The sequence below is a fragment of the Aythya fuligula genome, chromosome 2 (assembly GCF_009819795.1).
Source record: "Aythya fuligula isolate bAytFul2 chromosome 2, bAytFul2.pri, whole genome shotgun sequence".
Classification (NCBI taxonomy): domain Eukaryota; kingdom Metazoa; phylum Chordata; class Aves; order Anseriformes; family Anatidae; genus Aythya; species Aythya fuligula.
Genome location: NC_045560.1, coordinates 134,345,879 through 134,373,297, shown reverse-complemented (window position 1 = coordinate 134,373,297; position 27,419 = coordinate 134,345,879). Strand labels below are relative to the sequence as shown.

General features: G+C 37.6%; 1 protein-coding gene across 3 annotated transcripts in view; it reads left to right on the top strand.

Moving 5' to 3' along the window:
• The window catches only part of RUNX1T1 (RUNX1 partner transcriptional co-repressor 1), a 111,762-nt gene that overhangs the window by 84,261 nt on the left and 82 nt on the right, over positions 1-27,419 (top strand). For all 3 annotated transcript variants that reach the window (XM_032182359.1, XM_032182358.1, XM_032182360.1), the window contains 5 exons: positions 870-955; positions 1,622-1,823; positions 10,679-10,747; positions 16,711-16,901; positions 26,238-27,419. The exon at positions 26,238-27,419 is cut by the window's right edge and continues 82 nt beyond it. In XM_032182359.1, the coding sequence (XP_032038250.1) occupies positions 870-955; positions 1,622-1,823; positions 10,679-10,747; positions 16,711-16,901; positions 26,238-26,513 (824 nt within the window). In that variant the 3' untranslated portion in view covers positions 26,514-27,419. The remainder of the gene's footprint in view (positions 1-869; positions 956-1,621; positions 1,824-10,678; positions 10,748-16,710; positions 16,902-26,237) is intronic.

Here is a 27,419-nt window from a genome sequence, read left to right as displayed (position 1 = left end):
ATGTTTCCTATGTGACACCTCAAGTGTGCATTGTGTCGTGGGGATGTCTGCAGAGGATGCATACAGCAGAAGCACCACACCCTGTGCAGGACTATGCTGGCAGCACACATTGCTTTATGGGGATGTCTGATGCTCTTGGATTTGCCTGGCTTGCTTTACATCTGCACATACTATTTTTGCTTCTTTTAAACAATTCTTCAATAAAAGAAGAACATTTACAAATACTCAGCATCTGCATAGAGGAAGCTAAACAAGAAGCAAGTGTCAGTTCCTCTGAGTGTTGATAATAAATACTGACTTGGTTCTATCATGTTGTCAGCTGCTGTGATGTATGTGCTGCATTTTAACCACATGTTGTTTAAAACATCTGTGAAGGGATGAACCCTTAATGATGTTCTGTTGACATGGTAGTAATTACTGCATTTAGTGAAATAACATTAAGTTTATACTAATATTTTTCCAACTTTCTGAAGTACAGCTAGTATTTGAGAGAGTTACCAAATAATTGTCTTGCTGACTTCAGGTAGCTCAAATTAAAAATTATACATTATTGTATAAATAAAAAAGAGTTATGTTCATATTTGAGAGGTCATCTTGCAACCTACAGAACTTGCAGAACTGAAGACAGTACACTGAGTAAACAGTAGCATCTAGTGTGTGGAAAATTGCTAAAGAGAACTTAAAGCATAGTTTTTAAGTAACCATTTATTTTTATGGTGGCATCCTTATACTAGACCAGGTAATGTATGGTATGTATGTAGTCATATGTCCAATGGGCTCTTCTTTCTTTTTTTTTTTTTTTTTTTTTTTTTCTCCCTTCCCCTAGAGGACACCCAACACTGTAAACATGATTTGCTCCTTTTTGGCAGGGTTGCATGGCACACGTCAAGAAGAAATGATTGATCACAGGCTAACAGACAGAGAATGGGCAGAAGAGTGGAAACACCTTGACCATGTAAGGGCTAAATGCACTCATGTGTAATTGTCTAAAAGGAGTTCTATAAGACAGGGAGTTAAACTTTTTCTTTTAAAAAAATCTGATTTCCAGTACAAGTTTTGAGAACACTGGTGATTAAATATGGGGTCTTGGTGTACCCTGTCAGGTAGCTCATATTATTAGGCCTTGCTGTTCAAACATATATTGCAGTATCCTAATTATTACAGACTGCCAAATGGGGAATGGACTCCGCTCTATAAACACTAGATCTGGGTCATATGACCACTTGGCCTTGGAACTAGTTAATTGGATTTTATTAGCTCTTACAACATTTCCAGATATCAGTTCTGGACCAGATCTCCTGGCCTTTGTAGTGCCATGCAATACTGGTGGTAGGATACAGTCCTTTCAGTCTTCTCCTCCACTCCTTCTCCCTTTTTTCCAGAAATGTATATCTGTGTAGATATGGAAGCCTACACCTTTAAGATCACCAGTTAAACAGGAAGGGATCATTATTCTTAACTCAAGACTAGAATTTTTCAGATGTAGTTGAAAGAACGGGGAGAGACACCTTCATTCTTAAAACCCATGTACTCAGCACATGAATGTTTTCTTTATTTTAATGTCAGTTTATGAATAAAATTATCTTTTTCATTTCTCTGCTCCATCCACTGCTGTGACTAGCTGTTAAATTGTATAATGGACATGGTGGAAAAAACTAGGCGATCTCTCACTGTACTACGGCGATGTCAAGAAGCAGACCGTGAGGAGCTTAATTACTGGATACGACGGTACAGTGATGCAGAAGATTTAAAAAAAGGCGGTAACAGCAGCAGTAGTCATTCCAGACAGCAGAGTCCAGTGAATCCAGATCCAGTCACACTAGGTACAGTATGCTTGTTAAAATTGTTCACAGGTCTTGTTTCAGCTAAGCAAAGTGTTAGACAAAGCTTGTATTCGTTCTTCTGACTCTTCTCTAGTACTGATTAAATATTCCTCTATGCTACCTACTGAATTATTACTATATTACTATATAGTAATATATACTATTATGCTCTAATATAACCATATCTGAATTAAATATATGTAGTGGTTTAACCCGGCCGGCAGCTAAACACCACACAGCCGTTTGCTCACCCTCCCCCCTCCCTCTCTGGGATGAGGGAGAGAAACGGGAAAGTAAAGCCCGTGAGTTGAGATAAAGACAGTTTATTAAGACAGGAAAATAATAACTAATAACAACAACAACATTAATAACAACAATGATGATAATAGTACTACTAATAATAACATCTACAAACAAGTGATGCACAACGCAATTGCTCACCACCCACTGACCAATGCCCAGCCTAACCCCGAGCAGTCCGGCCCCCTTCCCCGTCTAGCCACCCCTATATATTGTTTAGCATGACGTCAGATGGCATGGAATACCCCTTTGGCTAGTTTGGGTCACCTGTCCTGGGTCTGTCCCCTTCCAGCTCTTGCTGCACCCCCAGCCTGCCCGTTGGCAGGACAGAGCAAGAAGCTGAGACGTCCTTGGCTTGGTGTAAGCACTGCTCTGCAACAATTAAAACATCGGGGTGTTATCAGCACTCTTCTCATCCTAAGCCAAAACATAGCATTCTACCAGCTACTAGGAAGAAAATTAACTCTGTCCTAACTGAAACCAGGACAATATAACACGCCCTAATAGTCTTATTTACATGTGAAATGGCTAGGGTTTGGTGGTAAGATTTGATAATTTGCTTTCCATTCAGAAATGTCTGAAGGTGGTTGGGCAGGAGAACAGCCTGGTGTGTAGGGGTGGCAGGGCAGTGAGAAGTGCACTAACCCTCCGTCCAACCTCCCTCCCTCCCTTGCCTACTTGATTAAGGAAATCTATAGGTGTTTCTTGATTGTTAGCATTGTGAAAACAAGGGCTTTAACCTTGTGAGATCAAATGATTTAAATGGGAAGTTGTCTTTTCTAAGGAAATGAAGGGAGGGAGATGTAAAGATAAGGGCGTTTCTTGGCTGTACTTGGTTTCCATATAAGAAAGAAATAGCAACATCTGCAATGCCCACAACCGAACACACGCAATTCTCTGTGTCTACTGCTGCAGCTCATGCAGTGATGTTCAGGATAGTTTGGGTACTGCTTGCGTTCCAGTTACACAGAGCAATGCAGAGTTCAGTTCAAGTGCAAAGCCCACCTACAAGTAGACTAAGCAGTTGGATGTTCATCCCATGCAGAGATTAATAGTCACGCTTGTAAAGTAAAAATTTCTCTAGGGTGACTCTGCTGTATAAACAAAAGATTTTATTGCGTGCAAATAATAAATATGTAATTTATTAATATGTTGGCCTGCTTCTGCCTCATCCCCTCACTTTTATGGCAGGTGAAATAAAGAAGCACATCCTGGTGATGATGCCTTTTAATTGTTCTCTGTAATTTTGAAGAGAACAACAAACTATGATTGCTTGTCTGAGACACATCTTTTAAAAAAATAATTGCCCACTATCATCAAACACTATCTACTTAAAATCATCATATGCCATTGGTTGTATGTATTATTTCACAACTGTATTTCATTTAAAACTGTTTTTGTCCTTAAAATAACTTATTAAATCTGTAATTTACTTAATTGCAAATATAGAAAGAGAAGAACAAATCTAATGCCTTTTCCATCTTCTTCTTGGTAAATCTGATATTTAGTGTCCCTTGATAACAAATGAACTTTTTTGTGTGTGTGTGTGTCAAGTGATCTTAGCCAATATAAATTAGCTTCAGTCAGTGAAAGGAGGGGTTATGGAAATGCTGTTCCCAACTTCACTAATAAGCCTAGTCCCTAGAGAAGCCCTTCTCAGAAAGAAGCGTTCAGGTAATGGCTTGTATGAATAGTGTTAAATGTAATGTAAAGAAAGGCTCATAAATATGACATTTGAAATGTCGATCACATCTGCAGCTTCGGGAAAAACACTTGTGAGGAAACCCCTAGATCAAAAACAGTGGCAGTCATCTCTACTAAAGCTATAATGTAAAAAGATCCAGGCCATGATGCTTGTAAGAATGGTTCATCGGTTAAAAAAATAATAATAATAAAAAAATAAAAATGAAAGGCAAATGTGTTTTTGTAATTTCCCCAACAAACTGGAACTCAAGACTTTCACTAAAACTTTATAGATTTACAGTCCAAGAAAGATAGCCATAACAAAACCAGGAAAAGATAAAATGAAGATAAGACGTAATCAGATGCCTATTTTATTATTTTGTTTGGTTGGAAACAACAAAGTCTTTTTGTTTAAAAAGTTATAAGGCACAGCCTTTGTAGTCTGACATACTGCTCATCTCCGTAGTGCTATGGATAGAATTTAACTCATTGGAGTCAGTTCATTTCAATTTTAACATGCCACATTTCAGTTATTTGGCTTTAAAAACTACTCCCTTAGACTTGTGGACATGTAACTTGGATCGCTTCAGTGATGTAGTATTCATATTAATCGTAAATATCGATAAGAAGTGCTTTTATGCCTGACATGTCAGGCACTTACCCGACACGTCAGATACTTACCTTAGAGTCTATGGAAATTTAATGATTATCTTTCTTCAAATCTGGTAGCAATCTAGTTAACTAAACGAAAACTCCAAACATTTAGAAGTATAATAAAATTGAAGCAGTGTCTGTGGGTTTTGAGACATTTCTGTTTAGGGATTTATGTTTTAGTTTTGAAGTGAAAAAGAAGGGATTGAAAAATTTCTCCAATATTTTAATTACAGTGCCACAACATGTAAATATTGCTTTTTGCTAAATGGATTCTAAATGTCAGTGATTCCCTCCTTGTATTTTTTTTTTTAAATGAGGTAATCCACCCTTTAAATCAATCTTGTCATCTCCACTAGTAAGAGGAGAAAAAACGGGGGCCATATGGCTACCATATCCATGCCTTTGTTTCTTTTTCTTTATGATTAAAATAACATCAATGAAGTGATATGTTCTCACTATAAACAATATGTCATGGTCTTCATCAATAGCTGTTGCTGAAGTACATACTTTCTAAGCTGAAATTTAGCATAGGTAGGTTGGATCGAAAGGAAAATGAAGAAAATTCTGGTCATTTTGAATCATTGGCCTTCTTTTTTTTTCAGCAAGAAGTTTTTGTGCTGCTTTTAATTTGACATCCCTGTAAATCATTCTGAGCTTGACAGTTCCCAGTATCTGATGAGTACTTTCCTGTTGATATTTTTAATTAAGAAATCAAATGAAATATTTGATAATCAGTTTTAATGCAATGTAATCCAATACATGCATTAGCCAGTTACAACAGGTTACAAGATTCCATTATTTTCTGAGAGTGCGTTGAAGGTAAGATAGGCCCATTCATTTTAGTCTGAATAATACATGTTTATTAAAGTCTAAAAATGACTCAGACTTTATATATATTCACTTGATGAACTGTGATGGTCTATGAAGTAAATAATACATCATCTGACTCCTCCATTTCTGCTGAAGAATTTCAGTACTACATATTGCAACAGGACTGAAACACTTTCATCCTAATAGTGAATAATTACACATATCAGACAATGTATACTGAAATACACACAGTAGGATAAATTAAAGATGAGGGTTCTTCAACATCATGGGTTATAAACAAGATCTATAACCTTACTGAGTGCAGCTGTGGCTCTAGATAAGTGGTGTAGGCACACATCAGAAGGTTTGCAGCAATGCTGATATTTTCTATCTGTTGAATTTATCTGAATGGAAATCTTACAAAATAGAGTTTGAAATCTCCAACTCGAGAGTGCCAATGCCTGCAGGATTTGCCCCAGGAAGTACATGAACTCAGAAGTATATGAATTTGTTAAAAACACATAGGTTAGATACTTCTTAATACATTTTTAAATGTTAACCCTTTCAGAGTTTGTTTATATTTTATCAAAGGTTGTTTACCCAAGTACTTTCGGCATTAGTCAGGGCACTCCTGCTGATATTTTTCTGTTTGTGCTGCGATTTTAAAATCTTTCCTTTGCCATTTGCGGATAATCAACATTGCTGTGATACACGTGATATTCTCAACATGAGCTAACAGGAATGCTGTGAATATCACAATAACATTTATAACTTGTAATTCTAGAATGTAAAGCTCCAGTAATACTGGTCACTGATGATTTTAAATATTGCTCTTAATATGTTAGCTGCATGGGATGTTTGGGCTAGATTGTTGCGTAGTGAATTGGATGCTGTTGGGTAGGGCTACACCTGCAGAAACAGCATGCATTTGTATTCTTAGTATTCAGTTCTGACTTCCTTGGGACAATGGTAACTTTTATCCATTCCTTATACCCCTCTTGTCACTGTTGTGCTCTGCAAAAGAACTCACAGGTGGCACAGAAAAGGAAAAAATCTATTGCTGCTAGTTAGTGGAAATTGGATCTTGGGTGAGGATGAAGGACAAGATGGTCCAGTAACACAGTACCTGTGTGGTTTTCCTTTTCTTATTCTTTTTAAATGAGGCCACAACTAAATTTTTAACACAATTTCATGTATGTTCAAGGAGTGTTATATAAAGTAGCCACACGAATTAGGGGGCAAAGAAGGAATGATATACAAAGAAATACTTGAAACTTATGTCCCCCAACAAAGTCAGCAAAGTAGTCTCATTCAGTATTATATCTCTTCAGATTTGTATCCCTATCATCCATTAGCTGGATTAGTACACTTCTGTGACTCTTATAAACAAGGCAGTGAATATTTATCAATTGCTCTGAGGAGTTTTTTCATTGTTGCCTGTGTACTACCAGTAGTGTTATATTTATTATAGGGTAGAATAATGTAAAACTTGCATATGTAAAGCATATATATTTGTATAAAAGCATACATTTATCATATATGAAACAATCTATTGGTTTTGGCCTGGCTACATGCAGCTTTAAGTATGCTTGAGCCCTAGTGTTCACAATGGCATGTAGGGCAATGTTGTTTCTACCAGTTTTTTCATAGAGACAATAAATTCTAAAAGATCCTCAAATGATTACCTGTTTATTCCCATTACTTACTATTTTGTAACTATAAGCTTCGATGTCATTATCCAGTGATGAAAACTTCTATTACTTTATATTTTCAATCCATCTTCTGTTCCTTCTTTCCAAATATGGATTGGGGTTTTTGGACACGTCTTTTCCTTTTAAGTAATTTTATTCTGTTCTCTTATGTTTGGTTCTTACCATGTGAGAGTTCATCTCCTTTATTTGGTTCTAGCTTTTCATCTCGGTTTCACTTTCCAGATTCATGTCTATTTCTGCTCTTAAAACCTCACATTTTTTATTTCGCTACTTGTAGTATTTATTCTTTTATCTTAAAACCATGAAAAATAGGTAATGTAAAAGGTTTCTACTTTCTGAACTTCAGAAGCATGATCAGTCAACTGACTGTTGATGACTCATATCCTCAAATGCATTCTTGGAATGAATACACCAGGGCCTTTATGAAACCTGGCACCATACTGTGACCTTAGGATTTTTTGGGAGTAAATGTTTTCTTCCTTATATAAAAATAAATAATATAAAAAAAATAATCCAGAATATACTAAAAATACTATTATTCTTCTATATATCTTACAAAATAATATAATGTCATTGTCTAGTATTCAATAATATGAGAATTATTAGAATATGAGGGATTAAACAGAGACCAATTTTTTATCTTTTCTTCATACTTATATGCGAGTTCAGCAGCTTTCTTCCTGAAAGTTATATTAAAACAAAAATTTCCAAAAACATTTTAGATTTAAAACTCTCTTTTATTTTTACTTCATTGAAGCTTTTTGTAGGCAGGTACTGGTTATCCTCATGTATATGTGCTTTTTATGTTCCTTTTTTGGGCTTTTTCACATGGTCAAGTAGGAGCCAGACTGATAATCTACAAGTGCTCTCAAACCATGCCTTGCTGTGAATTTCAAATAAATTCATTATCGTCCATTGTGTTTAGTTTATTCTGTGTAATAACTTTAGAGCATTTTAACCATTAACAATTTTTTAAGTTCTGTCTGATACGTAAAATCTTTTCTGTATGAGCTGCCTTGTTGCTCCAGGTCATTCCTAATTTTGTTTGATATCATTCTGTTTCCTTCTAGGCAGGGTTTTATTTGACTTCTGGGTACTGCACTCAGTCAGTTAAAACAACGTATTCATCCTCATTGTGGCTTTTTTCAGCTGGCTTTTTTGTTCACTGTATCAGGGACTTTGCTTGACTGTGTTAATTTTGTTTGGAAGCTAGACTTCCAAGCCTGTTGAGATTTTTTGTGTTTTAGTTTTACTGATCAAGTTCTGTGATTCTTCATATGAAGCACAGCCTAGCTTAAAAATAATAATGAAAAATGTATATCTTCTGTTCATGTCCTGTAGTTTAGCCCCCAAAAGAAGATTGTTTTCATGGACTCATCACCACTGACTAAACAATAGCCATGTTAATAATATTTTTCTTGTTTGGAAAATATGTTTTTTATTATCTTTGTAAGTGCTTCTTGTCTTTTCTTGTGTGCCAGTCCAAACTATGGGAAAATCTCTCACAAGCTCTTGATTTAATTCTTCTTGCAGAGGATCTTATTCCTCATGTAAATAATTTGTGGTTGGAATAAGAGCTTGATTGATGTTTATGTTTTGGAAATTTTAACAATTAGCTGGCAATCTGGTCATTTATGTCATTGAATTCCATTTTTGGAAAGTCATGTGTACCAAAAAATCAGATCCACATCTCTTTATTTTTAATACTGAGTACCATGGTAGAGGGCTTAGATCAGGGCTATGATTCCCTTGCAGTGGAGAGTACTTTAAATTGCAGAAAAGAAATTAAACCCAAAATACAAGACATGAATGCAACAAAACCGTTGCTTTGCCACATTTGGAGTCTGTCTGTGTCTTGCAGTTATTGCAGGAAAAGCAAATAAGAATCCTTTTATTTTTCGCCTTTAGTCTTTCTGAGCTCTCAAGCAGAATTTTCTGCTGCCTCCTCTGTCCCTGGCTGAACTGGAACTGTTCCCATAGGTCCTAAAACCTTCAAAGGATGGGAGAAGTGTACATAATAATATTTGTAGTTCCAGAATCATATAAGTCAACTGATACTGAGAATTTTCACATTTTCAACATCAGGGCTGAAGCCCTCTATCACGTCAATTAAACCAATGTAAATAGTTAGCTGTTCTTGCACAAAACTTTATATACATACACCCATCATTTTGTGCTTGAGAGGTGTGAAATTCTGCCTATAAAAATCCATTTTTAGTGATAAACAGAAGAGCTGGGGAAATCCGCTCAGCTGCCTGTCATATGGGAAGATTCAATCTGCCCAGTTGGTGTCTGCAGATTCATGTGCTAGAAATTGTGTCTGTGGAGCAGTGGGCAGGGGTTGGGATTCCCTGCTGCCTGCACAGCTGAAACTGCCCTTGTCATTTCCCCTTTGTTAGCCAGATGCCGTATTAAGCCTCCTCTTTTAATTTTTTAATTTTCTGTATCATACTCTATATAAACAGTACTGAACGCATATCCATAGTGGTATAAAAAACACTGCAAAGCCTAATGATTCAGCCTTTACCATCAGAAAGGATACTTTTCCACCAAGTAATCTAATAATAAATTTAATATACAAAAATGAATATAATTAGTAAAAATTAAAAGAATCTTTTAAATGCTTTTATTCTGATTCAAAATCAGGCATCAAAGAAGATGTTGGATTTCGATCAAAATATCTAAAAAAGATGCAAAACCTTTCTAATGTAATTAAGTTATTTTGACAATTGAGTTCTATCACATAGGCAGTAGTGAATCTATCTGCATTTTTAAAAACATTTCTCTTATCTTACTTTGAAATACAGTTGATCAGGTTTTAAATTATATTTGTATTTGAAAAGAGCATCTTTTCATCTGCTGAGAATCTGTATGCTGAATTTCAGGCCAAAGTGAGTTTTTTTCCTGCTTTGTCTGATCTTGTGGCTTTGAAGTCGGCATGGACGGGATCTTGCTGATTTCAGAGTTCTTAGGCTCATGCCCAGAGGTTAAACCCTTGGAAAAAAAGGAGAGGAGGGGGCAAGAGCTGTCAAAATGTGATTGAAATATATGGGTGAGTTATGAGCTCCAGCTCCCGTGAGGTTGCTGGGTGTGTGTATGTAGGCGCTTAACCTAAAGTTAAAGGTTCTGTTTTCCAAAGTTGTGTGGCTACAGTTACCAACACAGGCTCAGATATAGCAAAGCATATCTTTGAACATATAGAAACACCCCTTTCTTTTTCTGTGGACAGTTTATTTGATCGCTGGATTGACGTCTCGGCTTTTATCTCTGCTCGTCAGTAGCCAGACAGACCAGAAGTGCCAAATGCGGGCTGCTGTCCTCTTTCTTCTTTCTTTTCATAAACATAATTACAAAGGATGAAGCATGTCACTCCCTCAGTCAGTCTCACAAAGCCAGCTTTAAAAGCATGGAAACTGTCATATAGAGTTGACTTGAAACACTGTAAAATAAAAATAAAGCGAATGAGTCTCAGCTTGGCTTAAGATGACATGTCTGAGCCCTCAATGTCAATCTGGTCTACGTGAAATTCCTGAGTGACTGACTGCCACAGTGCCCTTCTTATTTCACGTAAAGAAAAACTTTATGTGATTTTTGCCTGAGCAATAAGTAAAGGGAAAAGGTATTTCTCTGAGCCCTGTTCGACAAACGTTGCTTACCATGCTCTTTCTTTTTCCCTCTGCTTCCCCCACCCCGCAGAATCGCATCGGGAATTCCTTCACAGGCCTGCATCTGGATACGTGCCAGAGGAGATCTGGAAGAAAGCTGGTAAGAACTGTTTAAAAACACGAGCTTAGTATTCTGGCAGCTGTGTGCAGTTGTTAACGCACTGATGTGAGGAATAAAAAAAAGAAAGGGTTTACTAGTAACAAGAAGAAATTGTATTTAATAATCTTAAACTGGAACTGATCAGAACATGAAATAATCTTTATAATGGAAGCATCTGCTGCTATAGTTAAGGGGCTATCGGTGCTTCCATTACAGACCCCTTTTTTCAAGGGTTATAATGGTTTCAGGCTGAAACTTGATATGCTAAGGTTTCAATCTGTTAGCAATTAAAAAAAATGCTTTTGTGGATTTTTTTTTTAATCTTCAGTGTTCTTACCTAGCTAAGGTAAGAATTCCTGAAACGGGGGGGGGGGGGGGGGGCAGGGGGGGGGGGGGGGGGGGGGGGGAGAAAAAGTGTACCTGTTAAGGAAAAAACCTTTAGATATGCAGTGTAGCCATTCTTAATTTCAAAAAACAATTGTGATCATCAGCCCCAAGTGAAGTCTGGGTTCATAAACGTGGTAAGCGTTAAAATGAGCAAAGAAGGTTGTGTGTCAGCTGGTCCTGGTGGTTGCGTGGACATTCATGGTCCCCGAGGTTGAAAAGCACCATGGGCAGGTGTTGTGGTTGTGCTGAGTTTTCTTCAATACTTTGAAACTGCCTGAGCAGAGGAGTTTCCTGCTGAGTATCCTCTTATGGTGCTGCAGCCAAACATTTGCACTTTCACCATTGATATTAGAGCTTCCTTGTTTTCAGAGGGGTCAGGAGTTGGCTCTTGAACTAGAACTAGTAGTTGAGCTTCTACTCGCACATGTCCCAACACACATGCACTCATTGACAAAGAGAGCTTCTGAACACCTTTACAGCCATGTACTGCAGCTGCCTGAGCAGGATTAATGATTAAATGGCAAATATACAGCATTTTTGATACTCTCAAATGTCCTGTAACTGGTGGATGTATTGTAGACTAGATGCAGAACACACAAATGGCATAATGTTGTATCAGACAAGAAGTTGTGTTGTTTGTGTAGCATGGGTTTATCATTTACAGTCAACATTTTTCAATGTGGAAATTAGTATTTTTGGATCTGCTGTAGTTTCTATGAAAAATAATGAAATTATTACAACTTTTTCATTTGTCCAAGAATCATGTATCCTTTGTAACTCAATTCTGTTGTATGCCCAAAGTATTTTTCAGAGTTTGTTTTGCCATATTTATGTTAACATCTTAAATGAAAAAAAAAAAAAAAAAAAAAAAAGTGCAGTCCCAGGAAACCTTACAGAGAAACATTATGCATGGGAATTTCAGGAATTTGAAGTATCTTGAAGTATATGGATCTTGCAGTATCCAGGTTTTGATGTTATTTGGCATATCAGGCCGTTTCTGACTCCAACAGAAGAAAAAAAAATAATCTTCATAAGCTAGCATACAAGTTAAATGAAGCTTTTGGCCTGAATTATAAAACTGGATGTGCATCCGCATCATGTTTATCCAAATATGGTAGTATAAAGGAAATGAGACATGTCATATAGTGAACAATTATGTCATCAGTTATTCTGAAACATTTTTTTTTGTTTGGACCCTTTTCTGGACTCTATTTTCATGCTGATGTGGCTTTCAGTCAGATTCCCTTTATTAAGGGTGTCTGTGAACTGGAGAAGAAAAAAATCTGACCTGCTACAGGATGCTACCCATATCTGTTACTAACAGTAGTAAAATATCAAAAGACATAATGCTTTTAATAAATCATTGGCCTTCATTTTCAAGTGTGCACTGAAGCTGGAGATCTCCCCAGTTTCATAAGCAGTTCAGGGCAGTAAAAGTGCAATTCAGTGCCTGTAAGAACAGGCCTCTAATGCCATTTGAGATGCTATGTAGTTTCCTGGCTGGGCTGCAACTGCCAGTCTAGAAGGCTGCAAATCTCTCACAAGTCATTTCTGCTAGCTCAGTGTGGATATCTTGGTGTCTCAAATGGCCATAAAGACCAATGTGTAGACAGCAGAATTAAGTGTAAAAAGCCTGATTGAGAAGCTGAATCCATTGAACTGAAAGAACTTGGCACAAAAACAGTTAATAAGCAACCCCAAAATCATCTGAACCAGCAAATCATGTGTAAAAGGGATTCACTTTAAACTTTTGGAGATTGATAGACTCCAGTGAAATTCTTTAAGTATACCAAGTTGAGCACATGCTTTTGTGATTGTTGGAGCAAGCACGTAGCACTCATCACCTTGTAAATTAAAGCCATGTGAACCCAATTAAGTTTCATACGTCAATGGAAAAGAAAGTCATCAGTGTCCTTATTAATGACATTAAATAATAGTTATGCAGATGAGGAATCCAAGCCACATTCTCAGTGTCCTCAGTAGTCAAGAGTAAGGCAGGCATGTAAAGAGGGCTAGTCGGATCAGAGTTTGGATGACTTGCTTCATGGAAATACTTATTCCTCTTAATTAAATATTGAGGTGATCCCAGGCCCTTTATGGGTTGCTGACTTCGCTTCTTTCAGTTTAATGGGGAGACTATCTTCCAGACATTCCCTGTCACATGGCAGTCCAGATGGAAGTGCTGGAATAACCAAAAAGGCATGGGAATACCATGGGAATAGCATACAAAGACAGTGAAACTTCTGCGTGTTCGCCAGGGTACTCCTGAGAAAGAAATTACACATTTTGCGATGTGAAGGTGAGATAACTCAAGTCACCAACTCCCAGTGGCCTTCTTTGATAGGGTCAGCCTGAGAGGGAGGTGATTCAAATGTCACGGTGACGGTGCCTCATCCTTGTCCATCACGTTTTCTTTTCTCATGGTGTGGACTGAGTGTGCCTATGATGTGAGGGAGGTGCCCAGGAGCTGCCATCATCATGTCAAGTTACATATGTCATCATGTCAGGTTACATACGGAAGTGAATGATGAGTTGTGGAAGTGAAGAAACATTTCAGCTGAATTCTGAAAAAAAAAAGACAAGGGATTTTAGAGCAAGAATGCTTAGCAGTAATTGGAAAATGGAGGTAACATCTTAGATATTTAGTTTAAAAACCTACTTTAAAAACCTATTGGTTCAAGTTTTCTTATATTTGAATCTAATCTAATCTAATCTGTTTTCTGGAAAAGGAGCAGCATTCTGTAGTGCTTGATAGCTCAAAATCGTCATGGCAAACAAAATCTACTTCACTATCAGTCATAACTTTTCCTCCACAAATATTACAGTTTTTATTCTTATCTGAAACTAAAATGCCTGTATTCTATGGCTAAGAAATTCCTGTAGGTACTGGAAAAATATCTTTTAAGGAGATGTGGGCAAAATCAATGATAGTAAAATTTGTCTATTTTTAATAAATTGGGTGACACGAGTTGGATGTCATGAGTCGCAATATTGAAATCATGTGACCAAAAAGCACTGTAGTTTAACTCTTTGCCTTCATTTTCAGTATATCACTGCACAAATTATCATTACACAAATTTTGCTGTTAAAGCTAATGGAAATACTGAAGTCCAGTCCATAGTTTATGCCAATTAAAATATAGAATCCCTTTTCCTTCAACATATGGGCTCATATGTACTTGTAGCACCTTCACACACTCAGAAGCTTTGCAAAAAAAACATGACATAGAATATAAGGTTCAATTTTTATATTTAGACTGAAAAGAAGTAGATTATTTAGGATTAAAAGCTATGCAAATAGAAGTCTCTGTAAAATGTTGGGGTGCTCTGCTTCCAGATTAAACTAATAGATCAAACTGTCATTTCTAACCACTGGAAACATTTCAGCATAAGATTAAGTTATGTGATATAATGAAAGTGCATCATACCATACAAAGATAACTTCTATTCCATAATAAATATCAGCAAGAATACAGATTTTCTCTAAGAAATCTACTTTGTTAATAACTGCAGTTCATAGATGCAAAACGTCTGTATTTAAGTTGCCTCATTTTTATGAAAAAGGTAATAAAATTGCATCTGTATGTTTGCCTGTGTATATTTCTTTTCTCACGATCAGTGAATGTTTGCAGTTGGTAATAAATATTCAAGCACCTTGCAAATGTCCTACCAATTCCCTTTGCTGATCTGTGTGTGCCTGTGGGACTAGAATAGGAATGCATAATTTAAATATAAATTGCCTGATTTGCATATACAATTAGTCTAGCTGCAGCTTTGATCATAAGCAAAAATTATTGTCCTGTATTGCCACTTAGATAGAATTTTAATTCACCTTGAATATTCAAAGTAAATTAAGCCTTGGCTGTATGGTTGACGGGTATGATTTTTTCCTCTCCTGAGGCTTTCCCCTAAACAACATTTATGGTAGGGTAATATAAGGGCATATTTTCAGCCTCATAAAAATAAAGGCATAAGTTTTATCTCTTAATTCCCCCCATCTCCACCCCCAAAAACTTCAGTTGAAACATCTCTCACAGACATACGCACACGGAGCACACACAACAAATAATATAACTCTTCTTTCATTTTAATTAAGGCAATTTTAGTCAGTACATGGCTTAAAATGTATCTATTGCAATTGTACTTGGCTTAATAACTGAAAATGGAAACTTCATGTAGTGACTTAAAATAATAAATGCAGAGCTATGAGACATCAAAACTCAAGGCAGTTTCTGACTTAATATCTGTATGGAAGAGTTAGGTCTACATACATGTGCATACACAAATACATTTGATGGAGCCTCCGAACTCAAACCCTTAACACAGTTGTAATACTTAAATTTTAATCTACAGTAATTTTTTTTATTAGAAATCTATGTTTTTAATTAAACAGAACATTTAATTAAGGTGGTTTTTAAGTGGATGAAACAATTAAGTGCAAACACTTGAATGAAACATGTCATAATTAGTTTTAATAGAGTGTTAATTGGTACTGGGTTTGCCAAGTTAATAATTACTGCTTATTAAATTTTCAATTAATCATTGTCATTTTGCTTTGAATAAAGATGAAAATTAGATAAACTAATTCAGGGGGAGGATGGTTTCCTTGTTAATTAGAGCAGTTAATTAAAAAAAAAAAAAAAAAGAAATTACTTGTTTTAGTTGTCAATTAAAAGACTGTTCATTAGTAAAATCTTTGCATTCTTCCTGCATCAAAACCTAAATAACTAATTTGTGACAATTCATGTTTTCTGGAATAAAAGATATGACATAAGTATATAGTGAAGAAACAGCTCATAGCGACTTAGTTATTTTACAAAAACATTAGCCTTTGTATATAATGAAGCACTGTGCCCTGGCTCAGTTTTAATTGTGCACCGGAGTCTTGTTGGCTTTGGTGTGCTCAAGGGCTCTGCAGCGTCAGGAAGTCAAGTCTTTGCCATGTAAACAACAGTGTGCAGAGGAGATCAATAGGTCAAAGGAATGTTCATAAACAAATGTTAATTCTGGCTTGTAAAATTATATGTCCAGGAAAAGATATTAGACCAATGTTTTTTTTTTTTTTTTTTTTTTTTTTTTTTAATAAAACCTTGGGTGTTTCATATATTTAGTTTTTACATAGAGAAAAAAAAAATAAAACAACCATAGTGACTGAATCCTATCTTAATTTCCAAAGCTTAAAGATACCATTCTGAAAAAGTCTGTAGTAAGTCTTAAGTAATAATTTTTGCTGAACATATTCATCAATCTGGTGTGCTGCAAAACCAATTTTCCAAGTAAAATCACCCCAAAATAATGCACCAGCAATCTGAAATGTCTGTACCTACTGAAGTACTAACTGTGAATCAAAATAGCAAGAATCAACACAAGTGTTAGAGATTTCTGAGAGCCTTGGTGATGGGGAAGTAAAGAAGCATCAGGGTGGTCTTGAAGAGTCTCGAGGAATCAGGTTCATCCTGGTCCTTCTTACCATGAAGACACAATACAGTAGCCTAGCTGATGCATTTCGTGCATTACTTTTGCATAGCCCTATGTCAAACATCCTGTGCTGATGAGGATTTCTTCCCTCCTTTGTAGAGGAAGCTGTCAATGAAGTTAAACGTCAGGCAATGGCTGAGTTGCAGAAGGCAGTGTCAGAGGCCGAGCGGAAAGCTCACGACATGATCACTTCCGAGAGAGCTAAAATGGAGCGCACTGTTGCCGAAGCCAAGCGCCAGGCTGCAGAGGATGCACTAGCTGTTATCAATCAGCAGGAGGATTCAAGCGAGGTAAGTAAGGTCTCTGATGGACAAGCACCTCTCTATCCAAGTGCATTCACTAGCTAGTAGCGCCATGTTAGGTTGTTTTTGTCAGAGCTTGAACCTTTGTCTCCTCTGATGAAAAATTAGTGATAGCTGCTGTTTGGGGGGGTGGAGAATTTGTGTTGAGTCTTCTCAAGTATTTTAATGGCTTCATCTGAGTTCAAAAATATGTGAACCATTGCAATACTGGAGGAAAATAGGATCTGTACAATAACCTGTAACAGGAAACAGGATGACATGAGGCTGTCATCAACCTTAGCATCAACATTGTACCTGAGCTTGCTTAAATCTACATGGCACAGGCTATTCATGTGACATGAGGAGTTCAGTGCCTGCTATTAACTATTTGCACATTCTCACTGGATGTATATTACAGGCACATGCAGAGCTCCAAATTTTCTTGTGTACATGGTCATCTGAGCCGAAAATAGCTAAAGACTTGAGCTGCAGTGACACCTCCTAACTGATGTTCAGGATTACATATAATGTATGTTTCTCTTCTAATTTAGCATTTCAGTAGCTTTATTTTCAAGCTCTTCAAACTGCTGATACTGAGTTGATAACAAGAGTATATGGTAGAAAATATTTCATGTTCAGATCTAATTTAAACAAAAACAAAACAAACAAAGAAACAAAACAAAAAAAAAAAACACAACACAACAGTCGTTTATGAGATTGTAGAGCAAAGTAGCTAAAAGCTTTTCTGGGGAATGCATTGGGTGTAGAAGCTATTAGTAAAAGTTCCTGTAGGACAGAAATGAATGTGGATTTACAAGTGTTTCCTTAATTTGAATGTGTTAATTTGACTGCAGGGTATATTTGAGAGTTGAGGAGTGGGCAAACAGTATTTGGAAGGAAGAAAAATAAACTGAAACAGCAACAGAGTGTAAAACAAGAATAAGCATGTTAAGCCCTGATTTACTTTCAAACCTGAGTGTGGGAGCCTTGAACTTCTGCGGTATAGGGGACACAGCAGCACCAACAGCAGGAAGCTGGGAGTGAAAGACCAGGGTGTGTTTTACCAGTGCTGCAGAATTTTGCATCCATTACAGACAAATAATAATGTCCTAGGTTAAAATTGCCTTTAAAGACAGACATGACACAAATTACACCAGGTATTTCTATATAATCTTTGTTTCTTAAGGCCACTGAAATGAAAGGACATTACTTTCATAGCCTATTTACTGTTCCTGTACTGAGATCTTGTCTATAGTAAAAATACTTTTTAATATAAGTTCTAAATTGCAGGCAGTTGGAAAAATAACTGATAGCAGTACCTGTTGTGTGGTATTATGTATTAGTGTACATTACTGTCAAAGCACTTTTCCTGGATTGTATGGGTCACGTTGTAGAAGAGTGACTTAAGCTGAAAGATGCAGATTAGGTAGCTGAAGCATGCTGAGAAAACTGGCAAAAGTCATGAGCAGATAAGCCAGTGGCATGCTGCAGTATGCATCCATAATTTGTGGGAGCGTAAGATTTTAATTCATACCAGGCTTCTCTGGAGATGAAAGACCATTGTGGGATCACTGAATGCCCAAAGTTTCTCCTTAATGTGTAGCAGATGAATAACAAGGAGACAAAAGGAATTGATTTTCAGCATCTGAAAGTTTCTCAGGAAGAAAGGGACCAGGAGAAGTATATGTACCCTTTAAGTATTAACTGTTCCATTGCAGATTAAATGAGACATAAATTCAATTTATTGGCATTTTGTATCTGAGATATTCAAGGACATTTTTCGTACACTGTGTTCATAGAAAGGACATTTGTCTGACTTAGCATCATTAAAGAGCTATCATTTTATGTGTGTATATTTACAAGAGATTCCCATTATCAAAACCAAAATTCCAAAGGTAAATGCCTCAGAGGAAATTGCAAATTAAATCCATTTAGTGAACTGATGTAGTGTAGGCAGGATAGATGAAGGCCTTATGTGCCAGTGCATACAGCCCATTCTTCCACAAGTAAATTCATATCCAGACTCATTTGTGTGCTGTAATTCACTCCTGAGCAGTCATAGCTCTGGAAAAGGCTGTATGACAACAGACAACTTCATCTTTAGAAGAAGTGCTTATGAGGTTGTTCACTTCTTGGAACCAGAACTTTAAAAGAGGACAAATAATTCTTTTAATTTCATTCTAATGAAATATGACTCATAGGGTTACAGATGTTCTCAGAGCTGTTCATAGTCGAGGAAGATACAAGCCTTCTGAACCTAGACAAAACTACATACTTAGGACCTATTTAGTAGCCTAATCCTGCAGCTTTCACTCTGGTGGTCATAAATGGCACATCAGGGTGGCTTTTTTGAGAAGTAAAACGCAGGTTTTAATAGATGTCAGTGTTTACAGGTGCCTGGTTAATTCTGAAGGCAGATGAAAATGGTACTTTATAGCTAAATGTGTACAGTTTTTATTGGTACATCTTCAACTTCCAATTATGGCAAACTCCAACCAAGTAGGTAATGCTTCCCACAACTACCTGCCTGTTGACTTAGGCTGTCTTTATTTATTTATTTATTTATTTATTTATTTATTTTTAATAACACATGGAAAAATGGACCAGTCTTTTCCATCATCTTTGAGGACAGGAGATCAGTTTGTTAGTGTCTGAGAAGTGTCTCTTTGGAGAAGGGACCCTGTGTTTGTTGGGGCTGAGGAATAGAACTTTACGTTTACTAGAGTGTTCATTGTCTTTCAGTCCCTCTGTGAATATTCCTTTTCATTTGTCTGAGTTGTCTCCATAAACCTTTCTGTTTACAAAGCTGTTTACAACTTTCAGCTGTATTCTGTAAATATGTATTTCCAGGACTAGAATGGTTTCAAGTACGAGGGAACTCTAGTAGCAGCTCCTGAAGTCTTAGAAGCATAGAAGAAGGTAGAGCAGCCCTGCTTATCCTTGGTGAGATAATACTCCAAGGCCTGCAAGAGAGCTTAGTATAGGCTGCTATACAACCTCTGTGCAGTTCCTGACAGCATATTTCTCCCACGGGTGTCATTTGTTCTTTTGGCTGTGGAAACTATGGATGGAGATGGGAATTTGGCACCACATTTCTAATGTTTCTGATATAAATTTCATCTGCTACAGCCACTCCCTGTCTGTTGGCAAGTTTTATCTCTTCCAGCTCTTCATTTGTTATTTAGTAAAATGCAGCCTGGACCTAGCTGAGGTTTCTTGGAGCTGTTTTTGTCTGAGGACTTTGGGCCATGATTTCTATTGCAGTCTGCTCTGGAGCCCAGAACAATATCTGGGCCTAGGACTCTAGATTTTTGTAATTATTGTTTTTTTAAGATGACGTGTAGTGTCTTCTTCCAAGACCTTTCAGAGGTTTCACATATGTGTGTATATGTGTCTGTATATTTGGAACCAGAAAAAGTGACTTCCATGACTGAAAAAAACAAACAAACAAAAACACAAAACAAACAAACAAAAAAAAATTACAGTTGACATGTGGAGCTGACCAGAGCAATCTCACCAGATTTTACTGGCCTCAGTGTCTGTACATTTACTTTTTGAAGATTTCCACAGCTTCTCAGCATAAGCTCTTGCAACTGACTAGAGCATTTTCATTATTTTCTGTTATCACAATGAGAGATTGGTTAAGGACCAGTGAACAGAGCACACTGATGTTGGAAAGCAAAAGAACAAGAGAAGGCCTACCTGTCAGCATAACTGTTCCTGAACCACAAATTATTTCTTTACCAGTTTCTTACAGTTGCTTGACAAAAGATGACCCATTCATCAGTAGTTGACTTGGCTAAGTACAGAAACATGTGTGAGCAGCCTACTCTTTAATGACTGCTGTGCTTGCTTTGGCTGCAATGTACTGTTGTGCAAATCAATTTTAATAGTAAGGGTGAACAGCTTTGCAAAGAGACTGGCTGCCCAGATTGTAGGGGGAAGGGCAGGGGGAGAATTAAAACATCTGTCTTTCTGCTCTGGTATAAAATGCCACTGAAAAATCTGACAGTCAGTGTTCTTCCTCACTTTTAGTAGGGTGGGGGCTGGGGACAGCAAAGGAGCACAAATGTTTCGTTTCTCTCTACTTAAAGCAGATGCTGACATCTGCTCAGATAAAACAAGTATGTAACTGGTCCAACACTGCTTTTAAGAGACGTGTAATGTTAAGGCTTGTTTACATTGAAGCAGCTTATGTTGTATGTGAACATCACACTTACCTGACATTTTGAAGACAGCTGGGCTCAATCTCTGCTGACCAATCCATTGAGACCAGGACTGTGCCAGCAAACCTGACTTTGAGCATCAGATGCTGTGATATAGGCAAGCCCTGTTTTCTGGGCTGACATTGAATTTATGCATGTCAGCTAATGTTTATTTTTTTGTTGTTTTTTTTTTGTTTGTTTGTTTGTTTGTTTGTTTTTGTTGTTGTTGTTTTGTTTTTTGTTTTTTGTTTTTTCTTGTCTGGGCGTCTCTTAGAAACTAGCAGTTCATTCTCTGCACTGGTAGGTGATACAGAGGCACCAGAGCCATGAGTTCTAGATTAATGAGTCTAGATGTGATGTGAACACTGGCACTGTCCCAGGCTGTCTAGCCAGCTTGCCATATCCCTTCAATATGATTCTCTACACTTGTGTCTTCAGGATGCAGCTTCTCCATGCTAGCTTGTATGAACACAGGTATACTGCACACAATAAACAGTAGCTTGGGTAAGCCTTGACTGTTTGGTGATAGGGCTAACTCTATTAGAAATATCTAAAGCCTTGAATGTCTTTGTAAGGAGTACTGCATTTAGAAGTACCATGGGAATTTCCAAAGAATGTGTTTCCCCTTCTAAAAGGTCTTTGATAGAATCAGTCCTCATTTATGCCACTGTAGTTTCAGTGATCTCTAGATTCTTTCTCTTCTGGTTAGCAGCGATTGAGTGTTGAATGCCATGGGCCTTGAAGAACCTGGAAAAATCCGTGCTTCTTTTCCTGGTAAACTGTGGAAAACCAGAATTTGTCAAAAATGACAAAGCAGTGTTTGATACTGCATTATGGCATTTCAGAGTTCATCATCTCTTAGACATGTCAAGGTCCTCAAGGTCCTTTTTATTTTTTCCCCTTTCTTTCTTTAAACCAGCTCTACGCTGAGTCTCAGACAGAGGTGTCAGAGAAAAGCAAATGCCCAACTGTGGTTAAATGTTTCAGAGATTAAAGTGATGGGATGGGCAAAATTATTGACAAATATGTGTCCTGGTACTGGAGACCACAGAAATGGAGAGCATTTGTTTTGAGAATTTTCATGATGGCAAACAGAAGTTTCAGAGTTCTGTTGTTTGAAGATGGAAGCTTAAGTGGATGAGTATTAAGAGTCTGACCTAAGATAAGGCTTTGACCTAAGACTGATGTTCCTTGTCAGTTGAAAGAAGAGGATGAAATATGATCGGTGGCATAGATTCGGAGTGAGATTCCCATCTGGTGTAATTTAGCCCAATTTCATTGAATTAATCCATTTTCAGGGTAGTGAAGTTAAATTGAATTATGTAGTCTGAGAATCTGGCCTTTTGTATAACCTCACTGTTTCACAGGGAAATCAATTCAGAGTTAAACTATAATCCAGTCCTCTTCATAGTTTTAGCTACATCTGGAACTCTATAAAACACAAGCTGGAAGTGCAGTATAGTAAGTCTCTCCCCAAAGACAGAGAAAATAGACAGGAGAGGCTTTGAGAGATCCACTACTCTTTTTCCCAATGCATGATCAGCTGTAGCTGTGTTGTAACTGTAATATCCCTGTTTTGTCTGTGTTTTAGTGATGAAGATTCCCCAGTGCCTGTAGGGAATTTGTTCTATCCTTAATTTTTTTTTCATAACATCTCTTTCCAATTTCTCCTACAGTTGTTTTATCTTATTGTTTTTCCTGTTTATTCATGTAGATATGGTCATTGCCTGTCTCACTGTAGTAGCCTCTGAGATGTTTGGACGCTACTATAACCTCTTAGGCTGCCATCTCTCCTTAGGTTTAACAATCTCAGTTCCTTCAGTCTCTTCTCATAGTTTGTGTTTGTCTGATCCCTGATTATTCTGTCTGCCTTTCTTGTGTCTTATTTGCCTTATTTTATTTGCTGTATTTGAAGTGCATCATCCCAGCATGGACAGTATTCCAGGCTGGGCTTTACCAGCACTGGGAGGTAGTCTTAACTCAGGTGTCAAGCTGCCCATAGTCCCCTTCATATGTCCTAGTATATGATGTTTGCCACCTTGTCACCAACATGACATTATGGTCTTCTGTTATCTGAGGTGCCATGTATGCAGTTCAGCCTCTGTGATCCATTTTGTCCTTGCTTCGGGCTCGTACAGAAATACCTGCTTAGGCCTTATACCACCCTCTCAAACTTCCCAGGAGAGAAGATGCCTTGAGCACGGTCAATCCCATAGCAGGCTCAGCTCTGTCCACAATGTCTAGATCAATGGAGAACATGTGAACAGGGGCTTACCAAGTACAGCCCAGGCCATTAACCAGCATCTCGAGCTTGATTTTTCTTCAGTAGAATGTGGATTCTGAAGCTATCCTCCAGCAAGCAACATGAACAGAAAACATGCATTGCCAAGGCTTACAGTTCTTGATCCCTATTTCTATTGCTGTTTTTCACTGCTTATACATGGAAAGGAGCAGCCAGTGGTCACAGTGGTGAGGACTGTGTAGGACAGAGAGTTCTGTGTGTCAAATCCAGCTGCTATTGTACAAGCTTCTCGTGGTACATGTGCTTGTTTATGCTAATTTACACCATAGTAATTCTTACACGCAATAATTTGTTGCATAAATGTGAGCTGTAAAATTTATTTTGAAATTCTTGCATTTTATGTGCATTTATTCCCACAATTACATTAAAGCCGTAATGACCTGTTAAATTATAAATAATATGTGCAGTGGACAAAATCGCATACTAGACAATGTAGGACACATTAAGTAAATCATGTAAGGAGCCAGTTTAGAGCTTTGTCACTTCATTAAAATCTTGCACTTATTTATCACTTTTCATGTTCTGCACAGGCTGATAGTTAACTGATGAGTATTCAAATAAAAAAAAGCTGGACCTCTAACGTTAAAATTTAAATTTCTGTTTTCTGACATTAATACAGGCATTGTGGTAAGAAACTGAAATACTGTATGATGGCTCTGGGTCAGGTCTAGAAGTCAGTTCTGTCTGTGCAGATGTGCCTTCCCCACTAAGGGAAGCAAAATGAGGATGTTTCAGAAATTGGTCTGTATTAACTAAATATATTTCTGAATAGAAATAGTTTGCCATCCCCATAATAAACTAGAGCATGCACTTCACTGGTGCAGTAGGATCTCCATGAGGGAGGGATTCCTGCACCTGGGCAGTTCTGGTTGACTTCAGCATTTTTCCATGTGAGGAAAACTGCCTTTTCAGAAATGTCTGCATAGGGAGGCTTTGTACATGTGTATTTGTTTCCAGATTAGGGGATTAAAGGAAATATGGGTCAAGCCCAGGGATGGCAATTTAGCTGGAAACGAATAGCTAGAAGGTCAGTAAGTGTGGTGGTAGGTAGAAATCCTGTGCAAACACAGTTGGAGCAGAGTCACAGGGAGTTTACTGGATCACAGTGCAAGCATCAAGTTGGCAAAGTGAAGCTTTCAGAAGTGCGATGCAACCTTTGAGAAATATTAGTGCAGCAAAAGAAGGAGAATCCAGGAATATCCACAATTTGTTGCCTTTCTGGTCAGTAGAAGGAGACATTGCATCTCTTTGATAAGCTAATATTAGCTTGCCAGCTCTTTTTGGTCCATGTGTATATATGTCTGTATGTGTACACGTTCATGTATGGTGTTCTAAATTACCCACAGTTATTCTTCACTGTGGGGATACAAGGTCTTTCAAAGAAAAGGTGTTCAAGAATAGTGCAGCTACCCATTTCCAGACGTGGCAGTGTGGCTTTACCTCTACAGCACTGGACAGAGTTTAAGCAAAATGAACCTGAAACAATGAATAATGAATCAAAACCAGGTGATGCCAGACAAGGAGTCTGAATTCCCGACATTTAAGTACCAGAAACATCTGTTTCTGTGTGTTGGTAATTCCACCTTTTTTTTTCTTAATGTTTTTAAAGATGGGAACAATTTTATGATTAAAAAAAAAAAAAAAAAAAAAGTAGGAAAAAAAAAAAAAAAAAAGAATCCCCAACACATGTATTTGTAATTACCTGGTTTAGTCTGTATGTTTAATCAGTATGAATTGAGAATGCCATGTACATTTGATTTCAATCTCAAAGAGCAATTGAAAACTGGACAGTTACTCTTCCCCCATGTGCTTGTATGTGCCTATGCCAAAAAAAAAAACCCTCTGACCAACCAACCAAGAAAGATCATAAAGGGGGAGGATGGAACTAAAACACGGATATTTTCTAAAGAAGCCGCTTGACTCTGATTAAATGTCTAATTTCCTTAAAATATTGTTTTGGATTTAGGTCTTTGTTTGATTCTGAAATTGAGATTTTTTTTTAAATGTAGTTGAGGAATATCACTTAAAGATTGGCCGTTTTCCAGCATCCAGCTGGCATAGCTATAGAGTGTGTGAAAGTGAGTAGCATACATATTTTGAGTCACCATCCCTGGAGGTCTTTAAAAGATGTTTAGATGTAGAGCTTAGTGATATGGTTTAGTGGAGGACTGGTTAGTGTTAGGTCAGAGGTTGGACTAGGTGATCTTGGAGGTCTCTTCCAAACATGACAATTCTGTGATTCTGTGATATTCTGCGGTGGCTTCCCCATCCTGCCAAAGATTTAGGTTACAGCTTAACTATTCACTGCCAGAAGAGCCACTGAGTCCAGTGGCATTACTTAGATGATTAAAATCAAGGTTTTCCAGGGTTACCACGTCTTACCTTTGTGTTAGGTCGTTTGCTCACGTTCTTGCTTTGCACTATTGCCTCTCCATTTTTAGAGAAGCACTTTTGGGGACATGTGTTTTGTTATTTGGTTTAATACATCTGTTGGAGGAGCTATCTTAAGTTTTGCTGAGACTATGAGAACTGACTAGTAATTGGTGTGCTCTTAGTGACCAGACATGCGGGCATACCTGGGGTTTGCATTGCTAGCACTTGCAGGCAGCTGCTCGCACTCATGCCCAGTCTCGGAGGGGCAGAGTCCTTCAGGTGGCTGGAGGTGCTGTGGAGGAGGTTCAGGTACCTAAGGCAGCATATAGTGATGCCTCAGCTGTTGGTTGACTCACAGGTGACTTGGCAAATGATTGACTCATAGCTCCTTATAGTTGTTTTTAAGATAAAAATTAGGACACTAACTAATTTCTGCCATCTCTCCCCCTCCTCTTTTGCTTCTAGAGTTGCTGGAACTGTGGCCGGAAAGCTAGTGAAACCTGCAGTGGTTGCAACACAGCACGATACTGTGGCTCGTTTTGCCAGCATAAGGACTGGGAGAAGCACCATCACATCTGTGGACAGACACTCCAAGCCCAGCAGCAAGGAGAGACACCAGCAGTGAGCTCCTCTGTGACGCCCAGCAGCGGGGCTGGGAGCCCCATTGACACTCCACCAGCAGCCACTCCTAGGTCCACCACCCCGGGAACCCCGTCCACCATAGAGGCAACTCCTCGTTAAAACTGAACTTGAAACTCTGAAAACAAAAAACACAATGAAAAAAAATGAAACCAATTCCTCATCCTCAGATGCGCAAAGATTTTAACTGAACTATCGTATTTCAATACTTCAATAAGAAAGAACTTACTGTATCTTGAGGTGGTAGAAAATACAGAAGGCCAGTAACGGGTCATAATGACTTATTGTGGATAACAAAGATATCTTTTCTTTAGAAAACTGAAAAGAGAGCAGAGAATATAACACAAAATGATAGATTTGACCTCCTCCCTGTTATTTTCCAGTAGCTGGGATTTTAAACTAGATGACCTCATTAACAGATGCTTTACCAAACAGCAAACCAAGAGATTGCTAATTGCTGTTGAAAGCAAAATGCTAATATTAAAGTCACAATGTTCTTTATAACAATAATGGAAATTAAAAAAAAAAAGAGAGAGAGAGAAAAAAAATAACCCTCAAGGGCATGAGCATTGGATACAGCAGTAGACATTTTAACAAGAAGATGAATGGCGTCCGTGGGTTACTGACTGAACTTTGAAGACCCGCATCAAAACGCGCAGATGTGCAGCAGATTGGAAGGAGACACAGATGTTCATTTTTTTCCTGTTTCTGAAAGAAATAAAATAATATCCAGGTCAACAGAATGAAAAATGAAAGATGATTTGCAGAGGGATGTAGGACTACAGCAGCAAAGAAAAAAAATGCCATAATACAAAAGGCTTTTTTTTTTCCTTTTAAATACAGAAATAAGGGACACAGCCTGCAGTTAATTAGCATCCTGGCGGCTTTGACATCAGCCAGCTGCTCCAACTAAACCTTTCAACATTTCTTCACTTTTTTTGCAAGGTTCCACAGAGTATGACAATCGGGTCTATTCCAGCTCATTCATTTTTGTATTGAAAATTAATA